Here is a 27,911-nt window from a genome sequence, read left to right as displayed (position 1 = left end):
GAAAACTGTTTCCAGCTGAAACAAACACACTCGAATAAGATTTTTTTCTAAACGCATTCGCAAGCCATTCGGCCTCTTAGATATTAAAAGTGATATTTTGTCCGTTTCGCTGTGGATGTTGACGCAGCGCTCTCCAGAAGGTGTGACGGACACGCTGCCTCTGCGTCGACCATCTGCGCCCCTCCCTCACCCTCCTCCCTCCCTCACCCACTCCCAGCATCACTAGTAGCCCCGCGATGCTGTCATAAAGAATAAATCCCGTCGTTTGACGATCCCGAGGGGTCGGGGGGAGAGAACTGTCGTCTTTTCTGAATGGTGATTGCGGCAGGCGGCGTTAATTCGCGAGTACGGGCCCGTTTCCGATGCGCCCTCCTCCGTCACATCTGCACGTTATCGGCTCTTTCTGCTGCTGAGGACACTCGGGCATCATCATATGTTTTAGCTGATGTGATTCTGAGCCCGCCTTTCCTCCTCTCTTCGAGGTTTTCCAAGGGCATCGCAGAGCAGCAAAGTGCGGCGGCGATGCGCACGTCTGCCGGCTAGACGGAGCCACTGAAAGCGGAGAGAGACGCGGCTCGATCCAGCGCACTTCCGTCAGACTCACCGGACTCCCAACACTCCTCCTGCTTCAGCTTCTCACTTGGTTCACCGCCTGGTTTTTTAGGATGCGACGTCATGAGGTGATCGCGCCTGACAGATGTTGCTGTGTTGCAGTTGCTCCATCCTCCTCCTCCTCCTCCTCCTCTCCGCTCCTTCAGTGATGCTTCAGTGAGAGGAAATAACTAAACCGTGTGTGTGCTTCATGTTCAGTCCTCGCCTCGTGCTCGGACACACCGCGACGCTCCTTTTAGTCTTCGGGATTGCATAAGATGATACCTGGATCTGCCGCATCAATGCTACCGTCTGCAGAAGCTGCGAAACTGTACCAGACCAATTACGTCCGCAACTCCCGTGTCATCGGACTTTTATGGGCCATCTTCACCATCCTGTTCGGCATCGTTAACGTGACCATCTTCTCACAGCCCTATTGGATCGGGGATGGCGTGGACACGCCGCAGGCCGGTTACTTCGGCCTTTTCCACTATTGCATCGGGGACGGACTCTCCAGAGAACTGGCCTGCCAGGGCAGCTTCACCGAGTTCTCCGCCATCCCCTCCGGTGCGTTCAAAGCCGCCTCCTTCTTCATTGGAATGTCTATGATGCTGGTTGTCACCTGCATCGGCTGCTTCAGTCTCTTCTTCCTCCTCAGCACCTCCACCGTGTACAAGATCTGTGGCTGGATGCAGGCAGCATCAGGTAAGACGCCTTGTTTCAGGCTAGATCACTGGTTTTAAATGAAGGGAGTGAATGCATAAATATTACCTTTCCTCGTGTATCAGCAAATGGAGAAACATTTTTGCAGTCGGGGACCAGATTCTGTCAAATGTTTTCCGTTTCTGACATGCTGAGTTTTAACGACCCTTCAAACCACAGAGATGGATTGGGCTGTGATTGATGAGTTGATGAGATAGATTAATTGGAAGCAGCCAAGGTGAAGACAAACACACAGTGTCCAGGATCTGGCAGCCAGCACTGCTGATCAGACTGTGCTGTACACGGTGCTGAGGACAGGACAGGACATCCCCACTGTTACTTTCTGACTGTATAAGCTACAGGTGTAGTGACACGTTAAGCAGTTTATCATTTAAACACTCAAACACCAACTTGGGGCATTTATGACTTTTTATGTGCATCAAAAACACGTTGCAGAAATGGCAAGTTCAATCCTATGCTTTTCGTGGGATGTATTTTGCTTTCCAGTTAAACCTGATTACATGACAGTTGAGTCACTCGTGCCTTTACATAATCAATGAAAACACGTCTCCGTCCGTGGTTGTGTCTTTCTGCTAATGCAGCACCACACCGGAAACCTGTGACAAGTGCATATGTCTTTTCATTAACAGTGAAGGGAAGTTAATTAAAAGGTCGCTTATCAAAAGTCGAATTTACATATTTAATTAGATTTTCCAATGCAGCATAACCACATAAATAGTGCACTTAGTTACATGTTATCTCAGTCATTGTAAGTCCTATTTAATGTGAGATACCCTTGTGCAGATCACTTACTGCATAATCTTCAGTCCATCCTCAGCCAACAGATGTGTTTGTGTTTTTGGTGTATCAGAGCTGGTGTTTAAAAATTGTAGAGGTCAATGGTTCAGCTGCTGGCAGCATTTTGTCACTGCAACTGTGGGCTAATGTCATCCGGCGTGAGTACAGGCCTCCGTCATCTGAGGCGTCCAGACGTTGCCAAACATCGGTTCTCCTCAGCTGCACCAGTGGTCAGAGCAGTCGGCTTCCTGTTTGCAACAAACACAAATGAGGGGGATTATTTGGAGCAGGTCCAGCTCGGCGTGTTATGTTGGGCTGAATTAACGCAATAAGCCTGTCTAATGAGGAGACCGCTGGGCTTTGTGCTTCTGCAGCTAAGAGATGAAAGAGAAAGCCAAGAGGAGAGACCCTGACCATGGCAGGCTGGCAAAGGGATGCCTAATGAGCAATCCTGGCTGCTTAGCGCTGTCAAACTTTATTATACTTAGCTGAAGGTTAAACGCATGCTACCCGCATAGACTACAGCCCTGTGGAAGACAGGTGGGCCACTGGCATCCCTTTAGTGTCAGATGGTGTTTTGATAGGGAGGTACAAATCGTCAATCTGATGAAGACAAGAGGCAGGGAGCATGTGCAAAAGAGAGCCGGTGTATTTTTATCGCTTCCTTTTTCTTCATCTACTTTTTTTCACCTTTGGCAACAAAAACATAGGTCAACGATAGCTTGTTGTCACATCCCTGCTGCTTGACTGGTCCAAGGACATGAATGACACAGTCAGTATTCAGAGCACTGCATCTCTCCTCCATGGCTCCGATCCTATTCTCTCTTTTTTTTTTTTGTTTCAGATTTATGTTGGGTACTTTATGGTACGGCGAGTATGAAAACACAGCACATAACAACTGTGCCTCATTGAGTAAAAGAGCTGTTCAGACACAGTAAGTGAATATCAAGGTCAAACTCTATGTGTCAGCCGAGTATATATAATTTAAGTGATATGCAGCTGTTTTCATAAATCTCCTGAGGTCAGAAGGTTGTGGACAAACACTCAACATATAGGAATTTCACGCCGTTGCACAAGAGCTCCTCCCCAGTGATCAGAGAGTGAGAGCATCTGAAGCCATCTCCAGGATGAGTTTTCTCTGAAGCCCAGGTAAAAACGCTGAATGTTTGATGAGAGAGCAAACCACCAGGACACATTAGAAGCCTCAGCCAAACAGAGTTGAGTGCAGAAAGTGCTCCATCCCGCACTAGATGGACTTGCATCCTTCTTTTACTTTCCTCACCAGGGCTATTTCTGGCTGTGCATCTGCACAGGTTCACGGCATGCAGATCTGAGAGTTGGTTGTTTTTTTCTTCTTTCTGCTGAGCTGAGCGCATCAAGATACACCGTGCACACTTTCCTTTAGCTTATCTCTTTCTTTTACCTTCGCACAATTTCACCCTTGTGTGCATCTCATCTCTTCACTTGCTCCTTCCTCTTCGCAGCCTTGTTTCGGTGAGAGCTGTACATGTGCTGTCCTTCTCTCTCTCTCTCCTTCCTTTCTGTCCTGTAACTGCCATTCTTCAGGGGTCTGCACACCAATTAACTAAGAATCCAGTGAGGTCAGTGATAATTACCTCACCGTTTTATACCCCCGTCTGCCTTCTCTGTCATGTCTGCTGCCGGCCTTTTCCTGCATTTGATGATACTGTTTCTTCTCAAGAGCACATTTGAGTCATACATACGCTTTGTAAAGTCAGCAAAGCAAGTGTGCAGACTGAGGGTGGTTTATCTGGAAAGACACAAACCGGCCTGCCAACACTTACAGGTCAGATTTTATGTTTTCCCCCTCTTTTTGTTTATTTTATTGTTTGGTTAGTTGCGGTAGTGTGAGTTGGTGTGTGTGTGTGGATGGCCTGAAATACGAGATAAAAGATTTATTTTAGATTTCGTAGGCAAGCAAAATGACAAAATGGCCTTCAGGAACATCCTCTGCTGCTTCTTTGATGTGTTTGGTAGTTAATACTGCAGGATAGCTGAAGTGTTAGTTGTCCTGTGAGTGAAGACTGTGCACAGCCCTTTGCTTTCTGCAGCGTTTGCATGGTTTCCTCTAAAGATTAGCTGAAGTAAAAGAGCCACATTTGATGGGAGGACTTTGTGCATAATTATATAAGAGGTTGGCAGGGTTTATATTGTTGTAATCCTAATTTTGGGGGGTGTAGGTCTTTTATACATTAGACAGTTTGATATGTTACAGGTGTAAATGATAAAACTATTGATGACTACATTTTAATAAGCAGTTGTGTTTATCCTGGTCCTAGCACACTGAAAATGAAAATTATTGGACAAACCTATATGAATTGCTTCAGTTGGTAACATGCAATTGAGTCAAATTTATCTAAATTAAGCAAGGAGTAAAATTTTTGCCACTGGTTTAAGTTTAATGGACTAAATTACTTGATTCCTTGTGAAAAAAGACATTGCTGCAATTTCATTTAGAGGAAAGTTAACTTGAATTTTCCAATGAGTTCAAGTATTTGCTTTATGCACACCTCAGATGTAAAGCTCGATTTTGATAAAAGACTTGCAGTTCATTCCTTTCTTTGTAGTTGTACTGAAAGAAAACGGCAATTCAGTTGAAGCAGACAAATTTGAATAAAGGTGGGCATCCAAAGCACAGTGCTGAAGGTGCAGAAAACCTAAGTTTTGTACTTTTGCTGAAGTTCGAATACCAGTTTAAAGGGCCGAAATATAATTTCAAGTTGATACAATCCACAAACGTAAACTACTTTCACCAAAGCAAGTGAGATAGATTTATTTGGAACAGTACTTTCATCCAAACTATAGCTCAGATTCACTTTTTCCAGTGTCGGGTGTATGCTGGCTCACTGGCTAATGGTAATATTATTGGCAACATAAGTGCTTTTCTTAAAATGACAAGTTACATTATTTCCATTTAAAAGGCCATGGAAGTTACTATTTGTGAAATAAATTCATAGATTTTTTTTTCAAGCTTTCTCAAACAGCTTGAAGGCATGTCAGCAGCAGAGCTTAACAGTTGTCCATGTCTCTTGCCTTATTACTTCGAACTGAGGCCATTCTACAAATGGTGTCACCAGTCGTAGAAGATCCAGTGGAGCTTAGTGCACAAATAGTGAAAGGGTCTCTCAAGAAGGCAAGATTGTTTTTTACACTTTTATTTCTATTCCAATGCCATTTCATTGTTCTATAGGCTTTGTATAGTAATATAATCCTAAAACTAAGACTTGATTAAAGCACTAAAGCCTTGTACTTGTTGACCTTAGAGGATTTGCCAGTAAACCTACTTACTGGTTTGAATTATGTTTAGGAATATGTTCTTCACTTGCTTCCGGACCATTTACCACCAGCAATGTTGCAGCTGAAAGAATAATGCTAAAATTGTCTTTCATGCCACAAGAATACATCTAAACAATACATTCATTTAATGGAATATGCAATGTTATCATAGTTCTTATTTGGGCAGTAATACTGAGGGATATTAAGACTATTAACTTAAACTTAACTTAAACACATGTATTGTGTTTTGCCATCTTTTATTCCTAGTTTTGGCTGTAGTAACTGTGTTGATTTTTGTTTTAATTCCTTATATTTGTGTAGGATTATAGTTTGGTCATCTTTTGAGAAATGTGCAGCTCCTGGCATGTTTGTGATTGATCGTCTAGTGCCAACAGCAACCCCTTTATGTAGCAGGTTCATAGCAGCATCCGGAAAGCTAAGAGTAGAATTTAGAACTTAGGTAAGGGTTCCAAGTCTAGATCCATCCATCCATTATCTATACTCCACTTAATGTTCATTTGGATCGTGGTGGGGCTGGAGTCTATCCCAGCTCACTTAGGGTGAAGGCAGAGGACACCCTGGACACCCGTCTATCATAGGACTACATATATAGAGACAAAAAAGCACACTCACATTCACACTTACGGACAATTTAGAATTACCAATTAACCGCTGCATATTTTTGGACTGTGGGAGGAAACAGGAGTACCCAGAGAAAACCCATGGATGCAGAAAGATAACAGGCCCACGCAAACAGAAACGAACCAGGGATCTTCTAGCCGCGAGACGACAGTGCTAACCACTGAGCCACTTTGTAGCCCAGATCCGTCTCTGTGCCAATTATTTTATCAACTAAATGACTGTTTATTCACGGTCACACGAGTAAGGTCTGCAGATCCCTTGTTTTGTTTGACTAACTGTTCAAAACCTAAATCAGATTACTACCACATTTAATGACTGAAGGGAACACGCTGTCATAATTGTGATGCTAGGACCTGAGCTCATATGAGATTTATGCTTGGAAAACTGCAATGAATTTATTATTTGAATACTAACCTATTCATTTTCAGTTGATCAGCTAAAACATCAGTTCAGTCATTTGGGCTCTAAAGCAAAGTGCAACTTATACTTAAGAGAGATGAGGCTTTAGAAGAGTCTAACAGTGTATTTCTACACATTTGACCAGAGCTGTTACTTTGTCGAGTTTTGTGCAGTGATAACAGGAAGAAGGACCAGAACATAGATGGATCCAGGTGGTGTAACAAAACTTAAACTCTGTTTGGCAGGTTGGCAGGTTGCAGGCCAAAGGTAAAATGGCAGGTCCAAATACACATTAGCTGACTGGGAACTGGGACCAGGTGATGTGGGTGTGTCCAAGGACAGCAGGTGGGTTAATGGGGTGTGACACTTGTGTTGACTTGTACAAAACAATGAAACAAAACAGGACAGAGGTAGAATCCTGTGAGCTGAGCAACAAAGCTGCTCTCATTCAACATGCCTTCAAGCTGTATGTATAAGAATACAGTAACAAAGGCACTTGTAGCTCTTTATCTCTTTGTTAGATTGGAAAAAAAAACATTCCTGTTCTATATTTTTTGTCATTTTAATCTGTATGTACTATTGGTGTCTGCTGGTATGCAGCAACAGAAAATAGAGCTGTCAAGAAAACAGCTATAATGGACTTTATATTAAGATGGATAAAGATCAAGCAGGGTCATCTCAAAATAACTTGAAACCATCATGGTCAGACAATAGCAAGAGAGGACGGCGAAAAGATAGAGGAGAGACAGAGATGGCAATAACGAGAACAAAGCAATAACATATTGGAGAGTAGCAAGAGGTCTGGAGGTAAACAAAACACAAAGCAGAGACAGAAGGCAGACAGACAACAAATCAGATGGCAGAGCTCAGAGACCATATAGTGATCCTTTAGGTCATCTCCCTCTCAGTCTCTCCCTACGTATCATTATCTGTGTGTCTGTGTGGCTGGCTTTCACTCCCATGCTCCATTAGCTCTACTGAGAGGCTTGTTTTGAAAGGAGCTTTAAAGCCTAGTTGAATGTAGGGGTGGAAAGTGGAGGATCTCGGCATGAGAGCAGCAGTCCTGCTGCACTTTTCACTGCAGCAGGACCAGATCTGCTCCAGCTCTCCGGTGTTAATGCTGCGAATGAGCGCTTTTGTCTGGATGCCTATCAGGGCTTTAAAACCAGGTTAGTGCCTGGATGAGGAAAAGGCCCATTCTGGTGCTTTTGCCAGTAGCTTTGCTCCCTGTGTGTTCATATTAAACGCACATCCTCTGTCTGCATACTAATACATGACCATGCCTACCCAGGGCTTGATGAACTTTGTTGGCCACATGCATCACTGCTGAAAAACAGCTTCCTCAAGTTGGCAATGCCAAACACCATGATGCTATAGCAAAAATTAGCATATAAATGAACTACATTTATATTAAAATGAACAAAAGAGCTGACTTTAATTTGATAAAGTGCTTTCAAATTTTCTACTTAATTGGGCTGATTCCAAAGTTGTAAACAAAGGGGGAAAAAAAGCCTAACTAAGTGAAACATTCAGCACATTCAGAGTTATTCATCTTTGACTAAGTTCTGCAGCTTTTTGTCATTTATCCTCAGCACCTCCTGCATCTTAACTGCATGTTGCATTGGCTTTATGTGACTGTACCTGAATATTTTTTACACATTAAACACTTGTACCTCTGTATTTACCCTAAAGATTGAAAAAAGATATATTATTCTCATTGCCAGCTCTGCATTTTCATTTTGGCACCGCACTAGAGTACCTTTGCAAGAGCCAGAGTTTGAAAATCTTTCACTCAGTTACTGAAAAGGGTAACAATAGCTTCAGGGCCTAAAAGTCCACTTTATTCTGATTGGGGGATTTCTGGAAGCCTGCCAAGGGGCAACATCCCCTGACCAGCATCTCCTCTTTGTGTCAGTGTAGAGTTCCCAAAAGCGAGCTGTAAACCTAGTAAGTAATGTAATATTTCATTCCTTTGGATTGGAAATGGCAATGTTCATCTACGTTCCAGTCCGAATCCAATTGAGAATATGAGAGTCGACAGCATGACCCTTCGCAGCAGCGAAAACGACAGCAGAATATCTGTGTTGGGAAAATATTGCGCTAATTAACTGCATTTTGTGTGACATAACGGTGGATTTAGCCTTTTGATCAAAAGCCGTATATATGTTTCTATAAATCCATCTGTTAATTGTTTTACATGTGGGAAAACGCCGACTGAAATGGAAAACATCTGCTGTCAGGAAAGAGTGAAGGTAACATATCTCATAAAATATTAGTCTGTGGTAGCTGAACTACTATATTTTCTTGGTTATTTATGTGTTAGAACATTTACATATATAAATCTAGAAGACCGTTTCATCAGCAAAAGTCTAAACTAAAAAAACCCTCAAAACTGAGTATTCAAAGCCGTCACATGGATTAAATTTACATGTTGTTTTTTTTACGTCATATGTCCCCTTTAAGATAAAATTGTAATGCCGCAGCAGTTCAGTTAAATTATTTATCCATAGTTTTGACACATGAGATACCATCAAAATTATGATTGTCATTCAAGGAGGACACCATGACTGTGTAAAACTAAACACAACAGTTTGAACTCTGGGTCAGACATGCTACACAATGCATTGTATAAATTGAAGTGTTTGTGATTTGCAAATTGTATATTTCAAATTGCAATTTTGATGTGAAATTTATCAAATGTTCATTGCTAGTGGAAGTAGAACTATACTAATGCAGCTAAGGAAGGTTGGAGGTGTTACTAATTTTTTTACACAATGCTGATGCTTCTCAGCTACTGTCAGTTACTGGAAAATAGAATGTAATATCTACATTGTGGTTACAGTTTTCCGGTTATTTACTGTGTCGATGCTGTGTTCAAATCCAAATTTCTCTGTTTGTGTAAATATGCAGAAACGTGAAACCTTCAAAAATGTCTCACTGCAACATCAACACTGCAGTCTGTGGCAGGATGTTATGTTACTCAGGAACTTTTTGTTATATTACAGAAGGATGTGGCCATTTGGGGACTGCCGGGGTCCATAATAGGGTAGCAACAGTCTTACTTTTAGAAACAATTCAGTCATTGTGCTGCTACAGCTACGTGCAGAACGGGGAGTAATGTCTCTCTACAGTAAATCATGTCAGGGACCCATTGGGGCAAATTTGTGTAACACACAGACGGTGAAACAACATGGGAGAGTACTGTTTGCTGTAACTGCAGTAAGATGCATTAGTGCCTTTAACTTTGAAACACCGCCGAGAATGGAATACTGTGTGCTTCTGCGAGTCCGGGGAGTATAAACCTGGGCTGAAATTGAGTTAAAAGACAAAACAAACAACCTGAGAGATTTTGAAACAGAAACATGAATCTCCCTCAGCCCACGACACTGTCTTGTGCACAAATCCACACATGGCACCTTGGTGGCAGATGGCACAACAGTCAGAGCTGAGAAGGATCATTTTTAGAGCACCGACTCACTTCTGTCTCTCTTTGGGTCTTTTTCTGTCCTGCTTTTGTATGGTTTGTATCATATATATCATATATAACAAAACAAGGAGCGACCCTCATGCTTTCTTAATTTTCTTCATGTCAACTCAGGTAATCTGCTTTCAAATCACCTCTCTATTAACACTGTTCCATCCTCCAATTTTTGTAATTAAGAAACGCACGCAGTCAGTTGAACCATCTAATTATTGCCAGCGGGAGGCAACAGGGAACTATCATCCATGCAGCTCACAGTCCTAATGGTGGACAGGAGGAAAGAGTGGATGAAGGATATCTACACACATCATCACACAGTGCACACTCAAGGATGGTAATTTGCATGCACGTGATGTACTTGTGTGTTTTTTTTTTCACTAATTGCATTCCAGGGCAAGGGTTCTTCAGCACAGCAAGAGATTCACAGGGTTTTTTTTTTGTAATGCATATTTGCTGATTTAATGCTTATTTGTGAATGCAGAACAGTTGGTTTAATTTAAGAACCCTTAGATCATGTTTTTGGACACCAAACCAAACAGATCAATGGTGATTAATTAGCCCACACTCTGTGAGTTTGGGTGTAGCAGCGTGGAATACAAACTCTAAATGCCAGCCAAGTCATCATCATGACTCCCCTGTGTTTAGTGTCCCTGTTTCCCTGCAGGGTGTGGACTATAGATTTGCTGGAGTTAATCCCTGTGATCTCTGAAGTGGCCTGGCTCAGGCCAGAGCTCAGGCAGGGAGGCTGCTGATTTATTCCACAGGGGTAGGGATGAGATGGGACAGCAAGGACACTGTGACCCATGAAAAAAAAAAAAAAAAAACTTTCCCTGCTGTAGTGTTGCATATATAGTCCACAAGTGATGAGTGTGTAGTGGAAAGTACATTTACCCAAGTTCAACATTGTATGGTACATGAACTTGATCATTTCCATCGTGTGCTGCTTTCTACTTTGCAGCTGCTTTTGAGGCTGACCTTTTACATCCAGAACCTATAATCAGGTCGTAGAACATGAGACAGTGTTACGTTGATTAATCCTGCCAGCAGTAAGAAGCTTTTAAATTCAGCTCCAACTTTAACAGAGCCTTGCTACACATTTTGCAGTAGGTATTTTCTGCTTTTAGCTAAGCAAACTATTTTTTCGGGCACTGAAAATGCTACACATTTCTATCAGCTGCAGTCATTTGTATTCTAGCCCTTGAGCACTATTATGTTTGAAAGTGATGACTGGAGGGTGCATTTAGAGAATCTTGTAATTTTTAATGTTATTTCACGTTTAAATGCTTTTAAAAACGCTGCTCTAACCACATCCTCATTGGGTGGTGCTGTGTTGCAGCCCCTCGGTCGGTCCCGGCCTGAAGGCTCCGGATGTTGACTGCTGGCTGAGAGCACAAACAGTCCCGCCTAAGCCGTGGCTGTTTGCCTCCGTCGTCCCTGAACTGGTGGCCCACTCAGTATTTTCACAGGGAACTCAAAGGTCTCTTTTGATCTTCATTGCCCTTGCCAATCTTTATCCTCTGTGGAGGTACAGGCCGCATCTGGACCTGTTACATAAGCCCTCCACCCCAGCCTGACTCCCTCCTGCTCTGCTCACTGCGGTTTTACGCTGCGCTCCTCCCTCGATTCCTCTCCCCCTCCCTTCGCCCTCTACTTCTGCATCTCCACCTCTGCTTTAACCTGAAGTGCCCTATCTATTATAGAGGTGTGTGTCTCAGTCCCCCCTGTGTCAAGCTTATATCGCTCCGGTGTAGTCGCTCGATACTTTCAGTGTCCCTCCTACTGTATGTCCAGCTTCCTGCGAAGCATCTGCAGCCTTTCTAGTAGCAACTTCAATCAGTGTGTTATAATGAGGCGCTGACCAGATGGTCTGTGCGGACATTAGGAGTCAGAGGGCATGCTCTGTCTGAGTATACAGCATTAAAGTAGGCAGGATTTTAAAAAAGCTTTTAAAGATGGCAAGTCACTGGTCATTAGGTCTAAGGAGACAATGAGCCGGATAGATAGATAGAACGAGTCAGCAGTTAATAAGAATTTAAGAGCGACCACCTCGATGGATTTATACGTAGCTGCTGCGCTTTAATCCAGTTGTTTGTTAGATGATTGACTAAATGATTTGGGGTGTTAGTATGTGGGCGGTGATGGAGACATTGCATCCATTTCATCCTCTCCTGTTAGAGATGTCTCTTTTATAGATTCAGGCTGTAGTCTTTCCAAAGATCTCTTTCTTATGAAGCTTAATCCCCTGTAGTCTAAGTCAGAACACTTCCCACAGCCTACAGGTGCACTCTAATATGCAATGCACTCTTGTGGGAAGATTATTTGCAACATTACTCGATAGTTAAAAAGTTTTCCCAAACTCGCCCAGGCCCGGAACTGAGATGATTTGATGAAATGAGCTCATCTCTCTTTTTTTTTTTTTTAATCCTTTGAAATGAATTGATAGGTGAGCTGTGGGCATTATGCACCCGTTGTGCAGAAAATTGCTGAAGATGTTGACACAGTGGAATACATAGGATGCCCAGAAGCTCCTTGCTCCCCTCTAGCAACCAACAAGTTTTGCCAGCAGCCGAAGCAGAAATACATTTGGACTGGAGACAGCTCATCTCAAGTAGCATGTCCCTCGTCTTCCAGGGGAGATTGCTGGAGTCAGTTTCCTCCTGCTCCACTTTCTACTACATCGTTGACACTTCGGAATTATGTTTTTTGGAGAACTGTCTTAAATTTGTGTCCAGCCAGCTGTCTGAAAGTATGTTCATCTCCTGACTGTGCTACCTGAAACTCAAAATTTTATACCTTTTTCTTTTATTTTTTCTCTTCTGGCCACATAAACTGACAGAGATCATACCGCTATAAATTGTTACTCTTTCTATATTACATTTCTCGTTACATTTAAAACCCATTTCCTTTAGTCTTTTTTCCACCTCATAAACCTGGACCATGAGGCAGACTTATGTGGTGACACTTTTTCACATCCCATTTAGTCACACTATATGGATCATACAATCTTAATGGCCTCATTTATCTAGATGTAATTATGGCATGTCATTGTTGCCCTTTTAGGCCGTCTTTCTTGGGCACTCAATCGCTCGTCTATGGTGCCAGAGAGAAGTCTTAATTGTCAAGTGTGAAGAGGGGGTTGATGCTGCCCACACTTCATTAGAGCCCGAACTGGCCATGGGAAAGATTGGATTAATTAGTCTCATGCTACACCCTCATAATTTGACTGTAAAGCTCACAGCATTAGACTGCGCACTGCCAGGGAAGTTGGAGCCGTATTTTCTTTGGTATTGAATTATACCAGACCAGAACATCCATCACATGGATATCAAAGCCTACACGGATTTCTGATGAAAACATTTGAGAAGTACAAATGCAATTTGGACAGCAGATTAGAAATGAATTCAGTTTTTGATTCCCCATGCAAACGGGGGAAAAGCACCAAAATCAACTTTCAGAGAGAAAGTGAAAATTCAGTCAGCTTTCTGTTTTTTCTCTGATCATTAAATGCTATCAAAACGCAGCTGTCAGCATGTGCGGTCTGAGTTGTTGGTGCATTAAAGTGCTTCAAAATCCCAGCATTTTAAGTCTTTTTGGGGATATAAAGGTCTGTAGAAATGTAGAATATCTGCAATTTGTTGTGAAACCAGTAAAACCGACTGTGTGGTCCGTGAAACTCCAGGCTAGGGCTGCCACTCCCACCTCTTTCCCACAATGTGGTGTGCGGCCTTGGGCTGCTTGTCTCCAGACTCAGCGCTGTGAGTCATCCAAGCATCCGACCACACTGTCACATTGTGCCTCAGCATTGGCAGGAGTCTCATTGTGCCTGGAGTTTAATGCGGTGAACGGCAACGTAGATAACAAGCACCAGGGATAAACCATGTCTTCAGGTCTAGTAGATCCCATTACCAGCCGATGACGAATCATCACAAGCTATGATTTTAATCAATTCGGATTTGAGTAATAATGTCGCTGTGTTTTCGAATCTCATTTACTGTGTTCCTACATGAGAAGGAGCATAAAGCACAATAGAACGAACCCTTTGAATTCAACTAGATTCACTACACATTCAGGTCGCTATTTCACCTGTGGGAGTGTAACATTAGCTATTACATTAAAGCAAACTTACCTATGCATATTCATAGGAAACCCTGCTGGGGTAAACACTTGAAGCTGTTCCCAGAACGTTTGTTCCAATTTTCTTTTTTCTTGCTTTTTTTTGTGTGAGTTGACCTTAAATGCCGCTTTGGCAGCCACAGGCTCATTCAGAAGAGTTTAGAAAACACGTCCTTTTAGTTTTCAGAACCAAGATGCATCACTTTGAAAAGAGATAAATGGTACTATGTACTGGTCATGTCCATTTTACACAATGAAGGCCATGTACACACAGTATGGAATGGAAACAGATCCATATATAGTGTGAGATAGTAAAGTTTTCGATGTGTGCGTGGATAATTCAGTTTGTCAGAGCTTTTTAAATGATAAAAAGAGAAAATGCCATCCACTAACGACTGTAGGAGTTTGAAAAATGCAAATCCCCGTCATGGCATCTTAGATGTCCCGCTGATGTGTGATTGATGGAAGGAGCAGGAGATACACACAACTGTTTACTTCCATCTGCCAACACGCTCAATCAATGACACGCTGAAGCAGTGAAAACACACTCAGACACGCAGCTGCATTGACAGTATCACAGCAAAAAAACAGGTTACAGGTTGTGTTTTTCTCTGTTTGCAAACCACGTACTCAAATCCAATCAAGCGGCTGCTTTGAAGGTCACGTTGGACCCTCCACCAATTTCCGCTGCTTGCAAATGACACGCGGAGCTTATTCCAAGCAAAGGGATTCTTTCGGTGTCCATGGGATTTGCTGGTCTCTTTAGGAAAATGAGCCAATGTGCTTCTGACAAATGTGCTGCCATCACACCGTTCTGTACCATCTGCCGGTCTGCCCTCAGACTTTCCTGTAGCGCTGCTTGCACCTAATCTGCCCTACCTACAGCCTCTTACATAAGCTGCCGTCAGCCAACAAGCATTTCTCAGTCCAGCTTTTCCACTTGCATGATCCCAGCGTCCCAGGAAGCGAAAGAGACAAACGGAGGAAGGTGTGCGTGTTTTTGTGGAAAAACATGCGGAAACAAGTGAATGCTGAGAATAGCTCTGCCGAGGGGCTCCGGCATATGGTGGCCGGCGCTCATGACGTTAGCGTGGTGCTTGCTGGCGGCCACACACAGGACTGAAGAGTGGCTCGGGCTCAGCCTCCCACCACCCACCACCCACCACCCTTCTCTCTCTGAATCTCCGCCTCGCCCTGCCTCATAATCTGTCTCTGCTTTTCTCTGCGCCCGTCTGCTGCTCTCCTCCTGCTCTCCAGAGGCAGCCGGGGGAAAGAGATGGAGAGAAGGGCAAAGCTGAAAGGGGTCGGATAATGCCGTCAGTTAATGTCTCGTCTCCGCTCCGACTGACAGCTGCATTCTGTCAGGTGTGCTGCTATTTCTGTGGCAGGGATCTGGAGCACACCATTTATTACTGCAGCATGAAGTTCTGCCTCAGTGCAGTGCAGACACACAGAGATAATGAGATGGGTTTTTGAGATGGTTCCACTTTATGTGCCTCTGTTTGTCATTTGTATGCAATATATAAGCATTTAATGCATTGGTTTTAACACGCTATGCTGTAATTGTAAGCTAACTTAATTTGTCACCAGGTTTTTTGACTAATTGATTGGTTGCTTAGTCTATAAAGTGCAGGAAAATTGTCTTCTACCATGAGGATGTCTTTAAATTGTTACTTGTTTTCTCTTAAACTGTCCACAAGCCACACACAGCATTTGACAAAACTGGCAGATTCTCACATTGGAGAAGCTGGAATCATGTGAGAATTTTTGCTTTTTGCTCGTTCAATGATCAAAACAGTAGGTTTTCTGTTGATTAATGAATCAGTGAATCATTTCTACCCTTGTAGATGTGGACGACACATGTGCTCATATATTTGCACCCAAAGTCAGTGGAATAATTACTTAAATCTATATCATTCTGTATTGTGTTACAAGTCCTTGCTGTTGAATAATTAAGTCCATTTTGTGATTAAAGTCATTTTGTGATTAAGTGTTGGTATTCCCATTTTGGGTAGACTCACTCTCAGCTGGCATTAACATCCATTCCAGGTTTCTGACATTTACCAGAATTACGTGTTTGAGGCAAACAACAAGTCTGCATTAGAGATGTTTGACTTGGGACAGAATCTGTTATGATAAAACATTTCATGTATTAAAGGTATATTGGGTGCAAACTTAGTAATTTTTTAAAGAATGCTGCTGACATTAAAACTTGATAAAAACATGATTTTTTTTTAATTATTATTTGTTTGTGTTGTTAATAAACTCCCTGGGGCAACCGTTGCTCAGGTGCTAGACTGACTCACAGCGTATAATACAGGTATTAGTCTGCTACTGGCCACTCATGTCTGCTGGCTTTATCCTCTCCTTCCCAGAGAGAATCCAGGAAAACAACAACAACAACCTCCAGGCAGCAACCTACCACACTGAAAATTTGAAGTTTTGCTGAGGATTTAGATTGTGCACTGAGGCAGCCCTGCTATTTTTTTTCCCCGGTGGATTATCCATTTTAATGACAGCGCTCATGTCTTTGCACGCAAATGTTCCACCAAAACCCTTCCACCCATCACTATTTTGAGGAAACACCGAGGCTGCATCGTCGCTTAGCTCTGCCTAAAATGACTGTGATTGTAAAGAAATAAATAAAACCAGGCAGTGTATTGTTTACACCATATAGAATGACAGTGAGGTGCAGCCTGACCATCATGTACCACGGAATGGCCTGACTACTCTGGTGATAGAGCAGGTTGTGCACTAAACACAGAGCTGGCAGTGTGACTTGAAGTACCGTGGGCAAAATATCTAACCCTTAATGTGCTCCTGATTGTATTTGAGCATCTTGCGTGACAGCTTCACCTACATCTGTGTGTAAATGAGAACCCACTTAACCCTCACGTTGTGCTGCGGGTCAAAATTGACCCAGTTTAAAGTTTGAAAATGTGAAAAAAAAAAAAAAAAATTCACAGTGAAACTTCTGATGTCCACATTTTCAACATTTTTAGGAAATCTTTGAACATTTTTTGATGGAAAAAAGAAATGTTAAAAATGTTTCTTAACAACATTCACAAAAAAAATCAACCAAAATATAGCAAATTTTGCTGGATTTTGGTTGATTTTTATGTGGATGTTCTTGAAGAAAATAGAAGTTTTACTGATTAATATGTAATCACTTTAGATATTTTTAGGATTTTTTTTGGAAGATTTTTACTCATTTTTTGAAAATATTTGCAAGAATTGTCTTTCCAAATTAGTTTTTTTTTTTTAAATAAAACTTTTAAGGAATTATTGGAATTTTCTTCCTGAAGGTTTTGAAAATTTTCAGAAATTTGAATTTTTTTGCTGAATTTTTGGATTTTTTTCAGACAAGGAAACAATATTCTTTGGTGCCCGTAAATGAAGACAACAGGAGAGTTCAGATTAAAAGCTGCTATATGGGGCAAACCATTTACCTTTTTGCTCTCTCAAAGTGTGAAAAACCTGAAGTGGAAAGTCAGAGCAGGAAAAAACAACACATTATATAAGTCGAGCTGTGCTGGATGGGCCTGCTCAGTTGTGTTGTGTTGTGCTGTGTGGTTATGGATTAGTTGACTCCGGGCTTTCTGTTACAGTGTATGCAGGGGACATGTGCTCGTCCTCTTACCACAAGCTGTTTCTGGAAACAAGCGTGGCATATGTGGCACCCTCTGTTGGTATAATCCTGGCCAGTGCATCCCTCCGAGATGTTTATCTGCAGAGGCAGGCGGAGTAGATAGTGTTCAGTAGTGACTGTGACGGATATTCTGCTGCTCATGAATCTCTTGTTCTCCTTTGCTCTCCCTCCCCTGATGCTATCAGCATTTGTCTTTTCCCCCCACCCTCATCCTCTTTCTCCTCCTCGCTCACCGGCCCCAGAGCTCTCTGAAACCTCTTCTCTCTCCTCCTGAGCTTCTATGTAATATTCATGATTGCGCTGAATGGAGCCAAAGCCATGCAGGAGACACCCAGAAGGATAAGGAAAAGCTCATGTTACCTTTGTGGTAAACGTGTCATAAGCGAGAGAAAGAACAGTAATATGTACTGACTAGTGAAATATCAAACATTGCTTGGTCTTCCATGGCACTCCCTATGCTCAGCCGATGTTGTACATAAACTCCCACCATAGAAAAAGTATTTATGCAGCTAGGAGGGGCACAATCACACATTTTTGTTCCAAGGTGAAAAAGTTATTTACATATCAATGCCCCACTATTCATTATTGCCTGTTTCCCAATTCCCCAATAAGGGAGCAAACCCAAAGCCACCCAGGCAGCTGCCAGATAGGACGACAGCTGATGGATTATTTTAACATTTTAGTGCCAACTCAGGACAAAAATCTAAATCATTTCTATCATCATGTTGTTTTTGTTTGTTTGTTTGGTTCTGTTTTTGCTTGATATCAAATTCATACCAAATTAGTTTGTGCTTTCTCCAGGCAGCATCGCTGAATAAAGCCTGTTTTCACCCAAGTCTGAACATGTGAATGTTCTCACTGCTATGAAATCAAGCCCTCACACTCCATCTGCTCTGATTTGATTATCTGGATATTTCCAAGGGACAAAATGTAAAAATAAGAATGCTTATTTTGGTGTCAGGGAATTTTAAGCAGCTAAAATCTTTTGTTTTTCAAAAGACAGTTGGAATGCAGTGTTTCATCGGGATGAACTTACATAGAATTATCACCTGAATCTGCAGCTATGGTGGAAGGAGTCTAACATTCAGTTTAAAGCCAAAGACATTCAGAATCAGCCCTTTCTCTCTTTCTTCTACACTGACTGCATCAAACTCTCCCTCCGAGGTATCTGAGCACAAGTCTTGTAGTATTAGCTGTTTGTCCAACACCCTGTCCTGCTAACAAAGTCAACAGACTTTGGTAAAAGATTGAAGATTAAATGTTGTACATTATTTACTCTTACTTCCTCAACGCTGCAGTATTTGTGACAATTTGTTGTCAGGGCAGTGTTTGCTCTGCAGCCTCCGACATCACAGACTACTACTGTCTTTGTCAGTGTATTAGTGATGTGACTTCTTAGCCGAGGCGACGGACAGGCAGATTGTGGAGGTTTGCTTTTATGTGATGCGAGTAGAAGTGGAGCAGTTCATTGGCTGCTGTGCATTCATAACAACAGTCCTCTCACTGGTCCTAATGTACATGACGGCCTCAGTGACTCTGACTAAGCAGCTGAATCACGTACTAGTCTCCAGAGGACGTCTGACAGACAGTGATGCTGCAACATATAGCACTGGGGTGGGATGAGTGACACAGGTTCCAGCGAAGCCCACAACCTGTCAAGGCCGAGTTGAGTCCTTCTTGCGTGAAAAGGCTTGTCATTTGATTCAGCATTGTTGCCTGGAGACATCAAAACAGATAAACTCTATTCATTCATAAAAACCAAGGTTGTCGTACAACTACTGCTACTGCTACAGTGCAGGCCTGTGACACTGATTTCTGTTGCTTATTAGTGTATTGTTTGCTCATATAGCTATTAAGCAATTGTTTTTCTTACAGACAAGTCTGTAGCAGTAGTTTCTTGCAGAGCTCCTGGGCATCCAGCTGAGTTTGAGTCTTTGCTCTCTGAACCACTAGGTGTATATGAATTTGCTTTGACAGTTAGAGCCAGGGGGAGGTAAAAGAGGAGCCTGTCCTCTGTTAGGTATGCTCTTTGTCTGCAGCATGTGTGACTCTGTAATTTCCATTTTACTCGCTTTCTCCCATTGAAGAATCTCTTAACAATCCTGGAAATATCTCAGGAGGTAGCACCGAGATTGAAGCCGCAGTCTTACTATAAGAAAGTGCAGTGGTTGTGTGCTGTGATGCATACATGAGAGCAGTTTGTGTTTGCATATGAGAAGAGACTGCATTGTTCTCACTTTTGCTCGTAAGACTGTAGAGAAACCCAAGAGGAACTACAAAAAAATGCGATGGCCGATAAGTTATGCATACGTAAATTTGTATTTAAAAGATGCACACATATAAGCAGCATGCGGCTTCTTAAAAATGCAGATTGCATATGTTCAAAAGCCTAAACTCTAATGCTCAAGCAAACGGCACTCAAGGACAAAACACTGAAAGCAACTAGGCTTTCGGGGGATAAAGAAGTGGGGAGTCTGTTTTATTATTAATGTGCAATGCGCTCCGGATAACTGTGCAGTCAGCTTCTTTTTCCAGGTCTTCTGCTGTTCTGTTGCAGCACCACCTCAGAGGAGAACCTCATTCAAATGGAGGATGAGAGAAATTTCACCCTTTGGGCAAAAACTGAGAAAGAAGGGCACAGCCTCGCGATTTTCTTGTGCTGTTCTGCCGCAGCATTACCTTAGAGGAGAATCTCTTTTAAACTCGAAATGAGAGAAAGCCAAAATTAAGATGAAAGTTTTTACCCTTTGGGCAAAGATTGAGGAGCCACTCTAATATTACCACTGCTTTAAAATCCAACAGGACAAAGAAGTCCAGAACTTTGTGCAGAAAACCGGGCATTGAGGACATTTGAGAGCAGCTACTACACTGTAAATCTCTTACTGCAGCTGTGTCTGGCTGCAACTGGCTGCAGTCGTTGTTTACTGCTGCTTTTTCCTCTTCCACTGGCACACATTGTGTCTAGACACTTATTGCCCGCCTAAGGGAGGGAATGAAAATCAATGTTATAAATGCAATAACACATAAACACAGCCAATTCTCCAGAGAGTAGAATATATGGGGGGGTTTTAAAGCACTTAAAATGATCCAGCCTTTTCTTTTTCTCTCATTTCCTCACAAAATATCCCTGAGCTCATTTGTTACACTGTCCGTTTTTGTAAAACTCAGTTTTGTTCCTTCCTGTCGGCCTCCTTATCCTCATCCACTTTACCTCACTGATTTTGCCACCTCTCTTTAACCCATTTTGCCCCTTTCTTTCTCCCACCAGGTGTCTGTCTGGTGCTGGGGTGTATGATCTACCCCGACGGCTGGGATAGCGATGAGGTCCGGCGGATGTGTGGGGAGCAGACAGACAAATACAGCCTGGGCGCCTGCTCCATGCGCTGGGCTTACATCTTGGCTATCATGGGCATCCTGGACGCCCTCATCCTCTCCTTCCTGGCCTTCGTCCTCGGGAACCGGCAGGATGGACTCATGTCCGAGGAGCTGTTGGCTGAAAGCAAGGGTGAGGATGCGCTATCTAATCTGATAATATGTGATATTTTATCGATCTGCTTTGAGGAAAGTAACTCTCAACACTTGTGCCCAACAGCTAGAACCAGCTTTAGAGCCATTTCTTACTGAAGAAAACTGAATTCCTCTAAGTTGAAGTACAGCTTCTTTAAGCCTCCTGTTGTCTGTATTTACGGGCACCAAAAAATATTGTTTCCTTGTCTGAAAAAATCCAAAAATTCAGCAAAAAAATTCACCAGATTTCTAAAAATTTGCAAAACCTTCAGGAAGAAAATTCCAATAATTCCTTAAAAGCTTCCCTTAAAAGTTTTATTTCAAAAAATCCCCCAAATTTGGCAAGAAAATTCTTGTAAATATTTTCAAAAAATTTGTAAAAATCTCCCAAAAAAATCCTAAAAATATCTAAAGTGATCACATATATATCAGTAAAACTTCTAATATTTTCTTAAAGAACATTCAGAAAAAAATCAACCAAAATCCAGCGAAATTCGTTCGATTTTGGTTGATTTTTTTTCTGAATGTTCTTAAGAAACGTTTTTAACATTTCTTTTTTCCACCAAAAAATGTTCAGAGATTTCCCAAAAATGTTGAAAATGTGGACATCAGAAGCGTCACTGTGAAAATATATATATTTTTCCCACATTTTCAAACTTTAAAATGGGTCAATTTTGACCCACAGGACAACACAACGGTTAACCTGGCCAAATGCATATTTTTAAGGATTATTACAGATGAAAATATTTCTCCCATAAATTGTCCAGTACATGTTTCTAGAACTGGGCACTGATTTGCCTCAATTTCCATTCATTTTAAAACTTATATTGGGTAATTAATGTTATTGTGGAACTCTTAATGCAGTTTGCGTTGTAGGAGGCTGGCAAAAGCAATACACTTGGAGCAAAAATGAAAACGTTAAAGCTTGCTTCAAGATTTGACTCTTGATTAATCGCACCCTATGTGTGTCTTCCACCAGAGTGAAAACAGAAAATGCACACTCATTAATAGAGTGTTAAACTAGTCTGGGAAATAGATTAGATGAGCTCAATCCATAAACAGATCGCATTCATTGCGCTCTTGTATTTATGACCAACAGAAGCCAAGGGTTTGAAGTAATGAGCTTTTGATGCAGCCTCTAAAAAAGCAACGCTAAATTTAGAAAGCGGTAGCTACAATTTGAATATAATTAAGGGAACGGCAGGAGCCTTCTTTTAGATAATTAGTTTGAAACGTAAATGAGCATCCATTTTAACCCCTTAGTGAGCACCCCCTGTTCTGTCTACATCCCATAAATTACATAATTAAAATAAAATGGTCTGTGTTCTGCTATTTTAAACAATCATAGTCGCTCCTAAAATAGAACGATAACAGAAATAGTGTGAACTGAACATTGAGTTTGTGTCTGATCAATTGTTTATTATCTATCATTTAAAATATTTAGTCAAATTAATTATTTTGTTACGTTTTTTTAAATACCCTGATGCCATTGATGTGTTTTGGGGATATTAACACTTTACACAGACAGAGTGATGAAACTTTCTACAGACAAATGACGTATATTTGGTCAAAATACAGTGTCTGCTACATCTCTCCTGCACTATGACTGTATAATAATTGAAGAACAGAAGGAAACCTTATCATAAAGCCTCACTTTCCCCATCAATATTCCTCATACATTCAGCAGTTGAGATGATTTAATCATAGAAGTGGCCTGGCCTGGCTTGCACTGGTAACCATGCATACTGTATGTAACTCTGTATCATTCAAACAGTTTTCCCCAGTGACGTAGTGTGAAAAAGCCTCAGCCCAGGTATGTGCCCCAGTGGGAAATGGGATTAGTATGTCCATGCCCTGTAGTTTGTAATGGAACCAGACAGGCATGGACAACCAACAAACCGCTAAAGAGAGGTGAACGAGTGAAAGCAAAGACATGTTAAATGGGCACAGGGGACTCGGAAAGACTGACTGTTGATTCCTCAGATTGATGTGCTTCTTGTGAAACTAATACACATGTAATCCCAATCTGTGTTGACCTTCAAGTGACAAATCTGAGGCAAGATGAAAGGAAGTCAGAGGAGGGAAGAGTTGAATGGGATTATCAGTCAATAAATAGCCTCACTGCGCAGCTTGATGATGTACCACTCCTTAGTTTAGAGCTCTGGAGAATGTGTCATTTATGAATAATTCATTAGAGCTGAGTAACAGTAGTCTTTAACCGGTCGTTAATCCCTGGTGCCATCTGCTGGTGTTTGTGAGCAGTACAGCCCGTCTCTGTTAATAGTGCATGTGCTATGTATGTTTTAGATGTGTCTAATATTTCTCACTTTGCTTCTGTTTTTGCAGAGGGAGGGAATGCCTAACCAAATCTTTAGGTAAGTAAAGACAAAGAAGGACAATGTATGACAAAGCCATGTCTTATTTAGTCAGCCACGGACACGATGACCTCCCAGAGCAGTAGCATACAGCAGTGTAAATTCAATGTAAATGCATTTTTCAGAGGATAAACATTTACAGTATTCCTTTTCTAAACAGTAGTGGATCAAGCCCTTAGATCTTCAAGTTAAAGCAGCAGTACCACAATGTAAAAACCCATGATTACAAGTGAAAGTCCTCAATTGCAAATCTTAAGTTAAATAAAACTACACACGTAGCAACAGCAAAATGTACTAAAGTAAGTATTACACAGTAATAATATGCTGTATTCATAATTTCAGAATCAGCCGTGTTGGCCAAGTATGTTTGCCAGGATACTCCCAGGCTAAAAGGAAAATATAGCAGATATACTGTAAGCCTATAACATTAACAACAAACTAACAGAGATTAAAAAAAAGACATGTACAAATATTAACAGTCAAGTAGGTAGAATATATATATATATATATATATATATATATATATATATATACATATACATATATATGTATGTATATATATATATATATATATATATATATATATATATATATATATATATATATATATATATATATATACATATACATATATGTATGTGTATATATATATATATATATATATATATATATATATATATATATATATATATATATATATATATATATATATATATATAGTCTATTTGCCAGCTGTGAAGAAGATAAGAAATATCAACCACATATCAAAATTAAAACAACTATATTCTCACATAAAAAACTCCTAAAACTGCATTCTTCACTTTTTCTATAAGTCCCATTTTTAAATTTTATACATTTTAAATTATAAGCACGTATATGTCTATTCACTGATTCATCTGTCAACCAAAATTTATTTGAACTGAAAAACTTCACTTATTGTGTCAAATGTTGCTGTTTGCCAAAAATACGATTCAATGCGATTAATTTCAAAGCCTCTAATTAATTAGATACATCTTTTTAATACACATCCCACAACAAAATTATATATAGGATTGCAATGATGTAGCAAAGGACCCACAAAGAGGCCTTTAGAGTTAATTTTGTAATGAAACCAGAGATATGAAGTTGAACCTGTTAGTTTTATACTTTTACACTATGCTTTTGTTACTGACAATTTAAGAAATAGAAACATGAGACAATAAACTGCTGAACTGATGATAAACTAAGCCTGCACAGGTCAGTTCACAAATCATGCAGAGCAACAATTCAAAAGAAAAAGTTCCACATTCTGTATGCAAATGACCTGTATTGTTATAGAACATTTCACACGCAAAGACAATTCAGCATACAAGCATTCAAAATTCAATTTAGAACAATAGAAAAAGAATGAAGAATTTAAAGGTAAACTATAAACTTAAAGTCCAGACAACTTTCATAAAAGTTTAAATTAATATTTATACAGTACATGAAAATGGTGCTGTAATTAAAAGCAGTGGGAAAAAGAAGTGTTTGCTTCATTTTTAAAAATGGGAGTTTCAAAGGAAGCACATTTCAGCAGTGAGCAGCTTAAAACCCATTTCACCATGTTTGATTTGAACTCTGGGCATCATTTCCCTCCAGATCTGAGAGGCTTTTACTCAGTAGAAATACATTTGGGCTCTTACCATTTAGAGACATATAGACATTCAGTGAGGCCTTGAATTCAATTCTTTATCTAGCTGAAAGCCAATGAATTGTGGGGCCTGGGAACCAATCCTTGTGGGACCCCATACATTATGGTGGTTCTGTCAGATTCATAATTACCAATACTAACCACAGTATTCTGAATATGATCTGTCTCACCTGAGACTGCCGCTGATCACCCAACCAGATTTTCTAGTGTAGGAGTGTCAAACTCACCTTAGTTCAGGGGCCACATTCACCGCAATTTGATCTCAAGTGGGCCGGACCAGTAAAATCACAGCATCGTAACCCATAAATAATGACAATTCCTAATGTTTCCTTTGTCTTATTCCAAAAAATACACTCAAACAAACAATGTTCACATTTAAGGAATTATCTACAAAACAGTATGAACACCCTGAAATTTCTTAAGAAAAATAAATTCAATTTCATTTACACGTTACAACTTACAGATCACAATGTTTCTACAAAGGCACAAAGCATTTAGTTATAGGTACCTGCAACTGAACAATATAGTATTTCATGACAAAAATAAGACAAAAAAGACAAAAGATAACATAAACAAGACAAAATATTACAAAAATGAGAAACAAAATGACAAAAATGAGACAAACGACACGAAACAAAGCCAAAAAAGAAACAAAAAAGTTACAAAGTGACATATAAATGGACAAACGACAAACACAAGACCAAAAATCACGAAAGCAAGAATCAAAACAACGAAAAAGTAGACAAACAACACACACAAGACAAAAAAAAACACCAAACAACACAAACGATACACAAGATAACGAATAAAGCAAAACACAAAATGACAAAAGTAAGACAAAAAACAAGCGAGACAAAAAGGAAACACAAAACGACAAAAACGAGAAACAACACAACAAAAGTCAGGCAAAAAAGGACAAAACAACAAAAACAAGACAAAATATTACAAAAATGAGGCATAAAATGTCAAAAGAACAATGAGCAATCTAGTATTTTACTTTATGATCAAAACAACTTGTCATGGTCTAGAAATAATTTTAAATTTATAGTTTTACAAATTTACAAATTGCAGTGAATGTCTTCTCTGTAATTTTTACACTTTACAAAGTCATCCTGCGGGTCGGACTGGACCCTCTGGAGGGCCAGATTTGGCCTGCGGGCCGCATGTTTGACACCCCTGTTCTAGTCTATCTAATCTAGAACTTATTTTCTTGCCGTCACTTGTAGCACATAGAAGCGTCTCTTCCTCTTTCTTTCTTCCAGGTTCCTGAATTTCCATGTGTCTGTTTTCATAAAGTACAAGTCCTTCAACATCAGCTTAGAGGAGTGAAGCAGTCGAGGTCTGTGGGGGAGAGAAATACAACTGAACCAGCCAGCCTGCCTTTCACATCTACCTGCCAAAAGCCCAGTGTAACATTTTCCAGTCCATCCGTCCTACCTGCAGCCCCTACGTCCTCCCCAGCACTTAGATGGAGCCCGATGCACTTCTGTCCTCATGTGTCTGACCCTTGCACAACACTGCATAGACCATGGCAGGGGCAGAGACTGTTACTCTGATGAGAAGTATACGGATCACCCGCTACCTACCTGACAAGACACAGGGTTGACATTGTACACTTGCAGTGCGAGCACAGACAACACACACACACACACACACACACACACACATAGACTCGCGCCAGCTCACCACACACAAACTTGTACACAAACATTCAAGTACTCAACATTTAAAAAAAAAAAAAACATGATTAAATTCTGTAATTATAAGTATTAAACTATGTTAACACTTAGCTGTGTGTGTCACCATCAGAATGCGTATCATGTTTTATTTGTGTAAAGAAAAAAAAAAGAATCTTATCATTTTCAGATAATATCGGGTTGATGTAAATCTATTGTGTTTAAAGATATGGAAGTTCCCGTTTCCTCCGTTGCTCATGTGCCCCTTTGTTCCCCTTAATTTACTAGAAAAAATGATATTTAAGACTGTTTTATAAGAATATTATCATCCAAAAAGAGACTAAACTTGTATTACAAAGTATGTACAGTGAATATTTAAGATGTTCTAGGAATTTTACCTGAAACCATTCAACGCCCTGCTAGCTAACTTTGCACAGCGCTTCAGTTTGAGAAGAAATCTACTATTTTCTAGTTTGTGTATCTACACTGTGATGGTGGCTGTTAGGACTGACTGCTGCAGGACTCTTAGCTACCGTGTGAGTGTGATGTGTGTGTTTAGGGAGTGCAGTGGGTGCATCTGAGTGCGTGCTTGCACATAGGTGAGTGTCGGCGTGAATGCGTTGCGTGCAATAGTTTGTCGGGCTCGTAAACGAATATCCCAGCCTCACACGCAGTCGTCCTGTTGTGTAGCTAAATCTGTGTGTCTTTGTCTCCAGCTCTTTCTGTTCCTCTCTCTTTGACTCCCTTTCTCTCTTTGTTTCGTTGGGACATACAGGGTAACGCGATGCAGTGGGAGTGGAATGGAGAGTGACTGGTGTGCCTGAGTGATAAACTCAAGAGATAATGAATCAGTAAGGCCTGTCCCAGCCTCATGTGTGGATATGTTCCTGTGTAAATAGACATTCTGTAGATATTAATTAGCAAATATGGAGAAGGAGGTTAACTTTCAACAATTAAAGAGATTCCGTTAAGAATATATGAACACTTAATAAAGGTTTTCACTGTAAAA

The 27,911-nt window shown here is 40.8% G+C and overlaps 1 protein-coding gene across 2 annotated transcripts; it reads left to right on the top strand.

The window, feature by feature from the left end:
* Positions 1-27,911, top strand: LOC111573653 (LHFPL tetraspan subfamily member 3 protein-like). 2 transcript variants are annotated; one of them, XM_023277924.3, is made up of 4 exons: positions 1-1,296; positions 20,941-21,177; positions 23,526-23,554; positions 26,523-27,911. In XM_023277924.3, the coding sequence occupies exons 1-3, from the start codon at positions 870-872 to the stop codon at positions 23,540-23,542; spliced, it is 681 nt and encodes a 226-aa protein (XP_023133692.1). In that variant the 5' UTR covers positions 1-869; the 3' UTR covers positions 23,543-23,554; positions 26,523-27,911. The 2 variants fall into 2 exon arrangements, with proteins under 2 accessions (XP_023133692.1, XP_035807611.1); XM_035951718.2 differs by having other exon boundaries at positions 6-1,296; positions 26,489-27,911.

Source organism: Amphiprion ocellaris, chromosome 3 (assembly GCF_022539595.1).
Source record: "Amphiprion ocellaris isolate individual 3 ecotype Okinawa chromosome 3, ASM2253959v1, whole genome shotgun sequence".
Lineage (NCBI taxonomy): Eukaryota > Metazoa > Chordata > Actinopteri > Pomacentridae > Amphiprion > Amphiprion ocellaris.
Note: the sequence above shows the minus strand (reverse complement) of the source record. Positions and strands in the feature narration are given on the sequence as shown.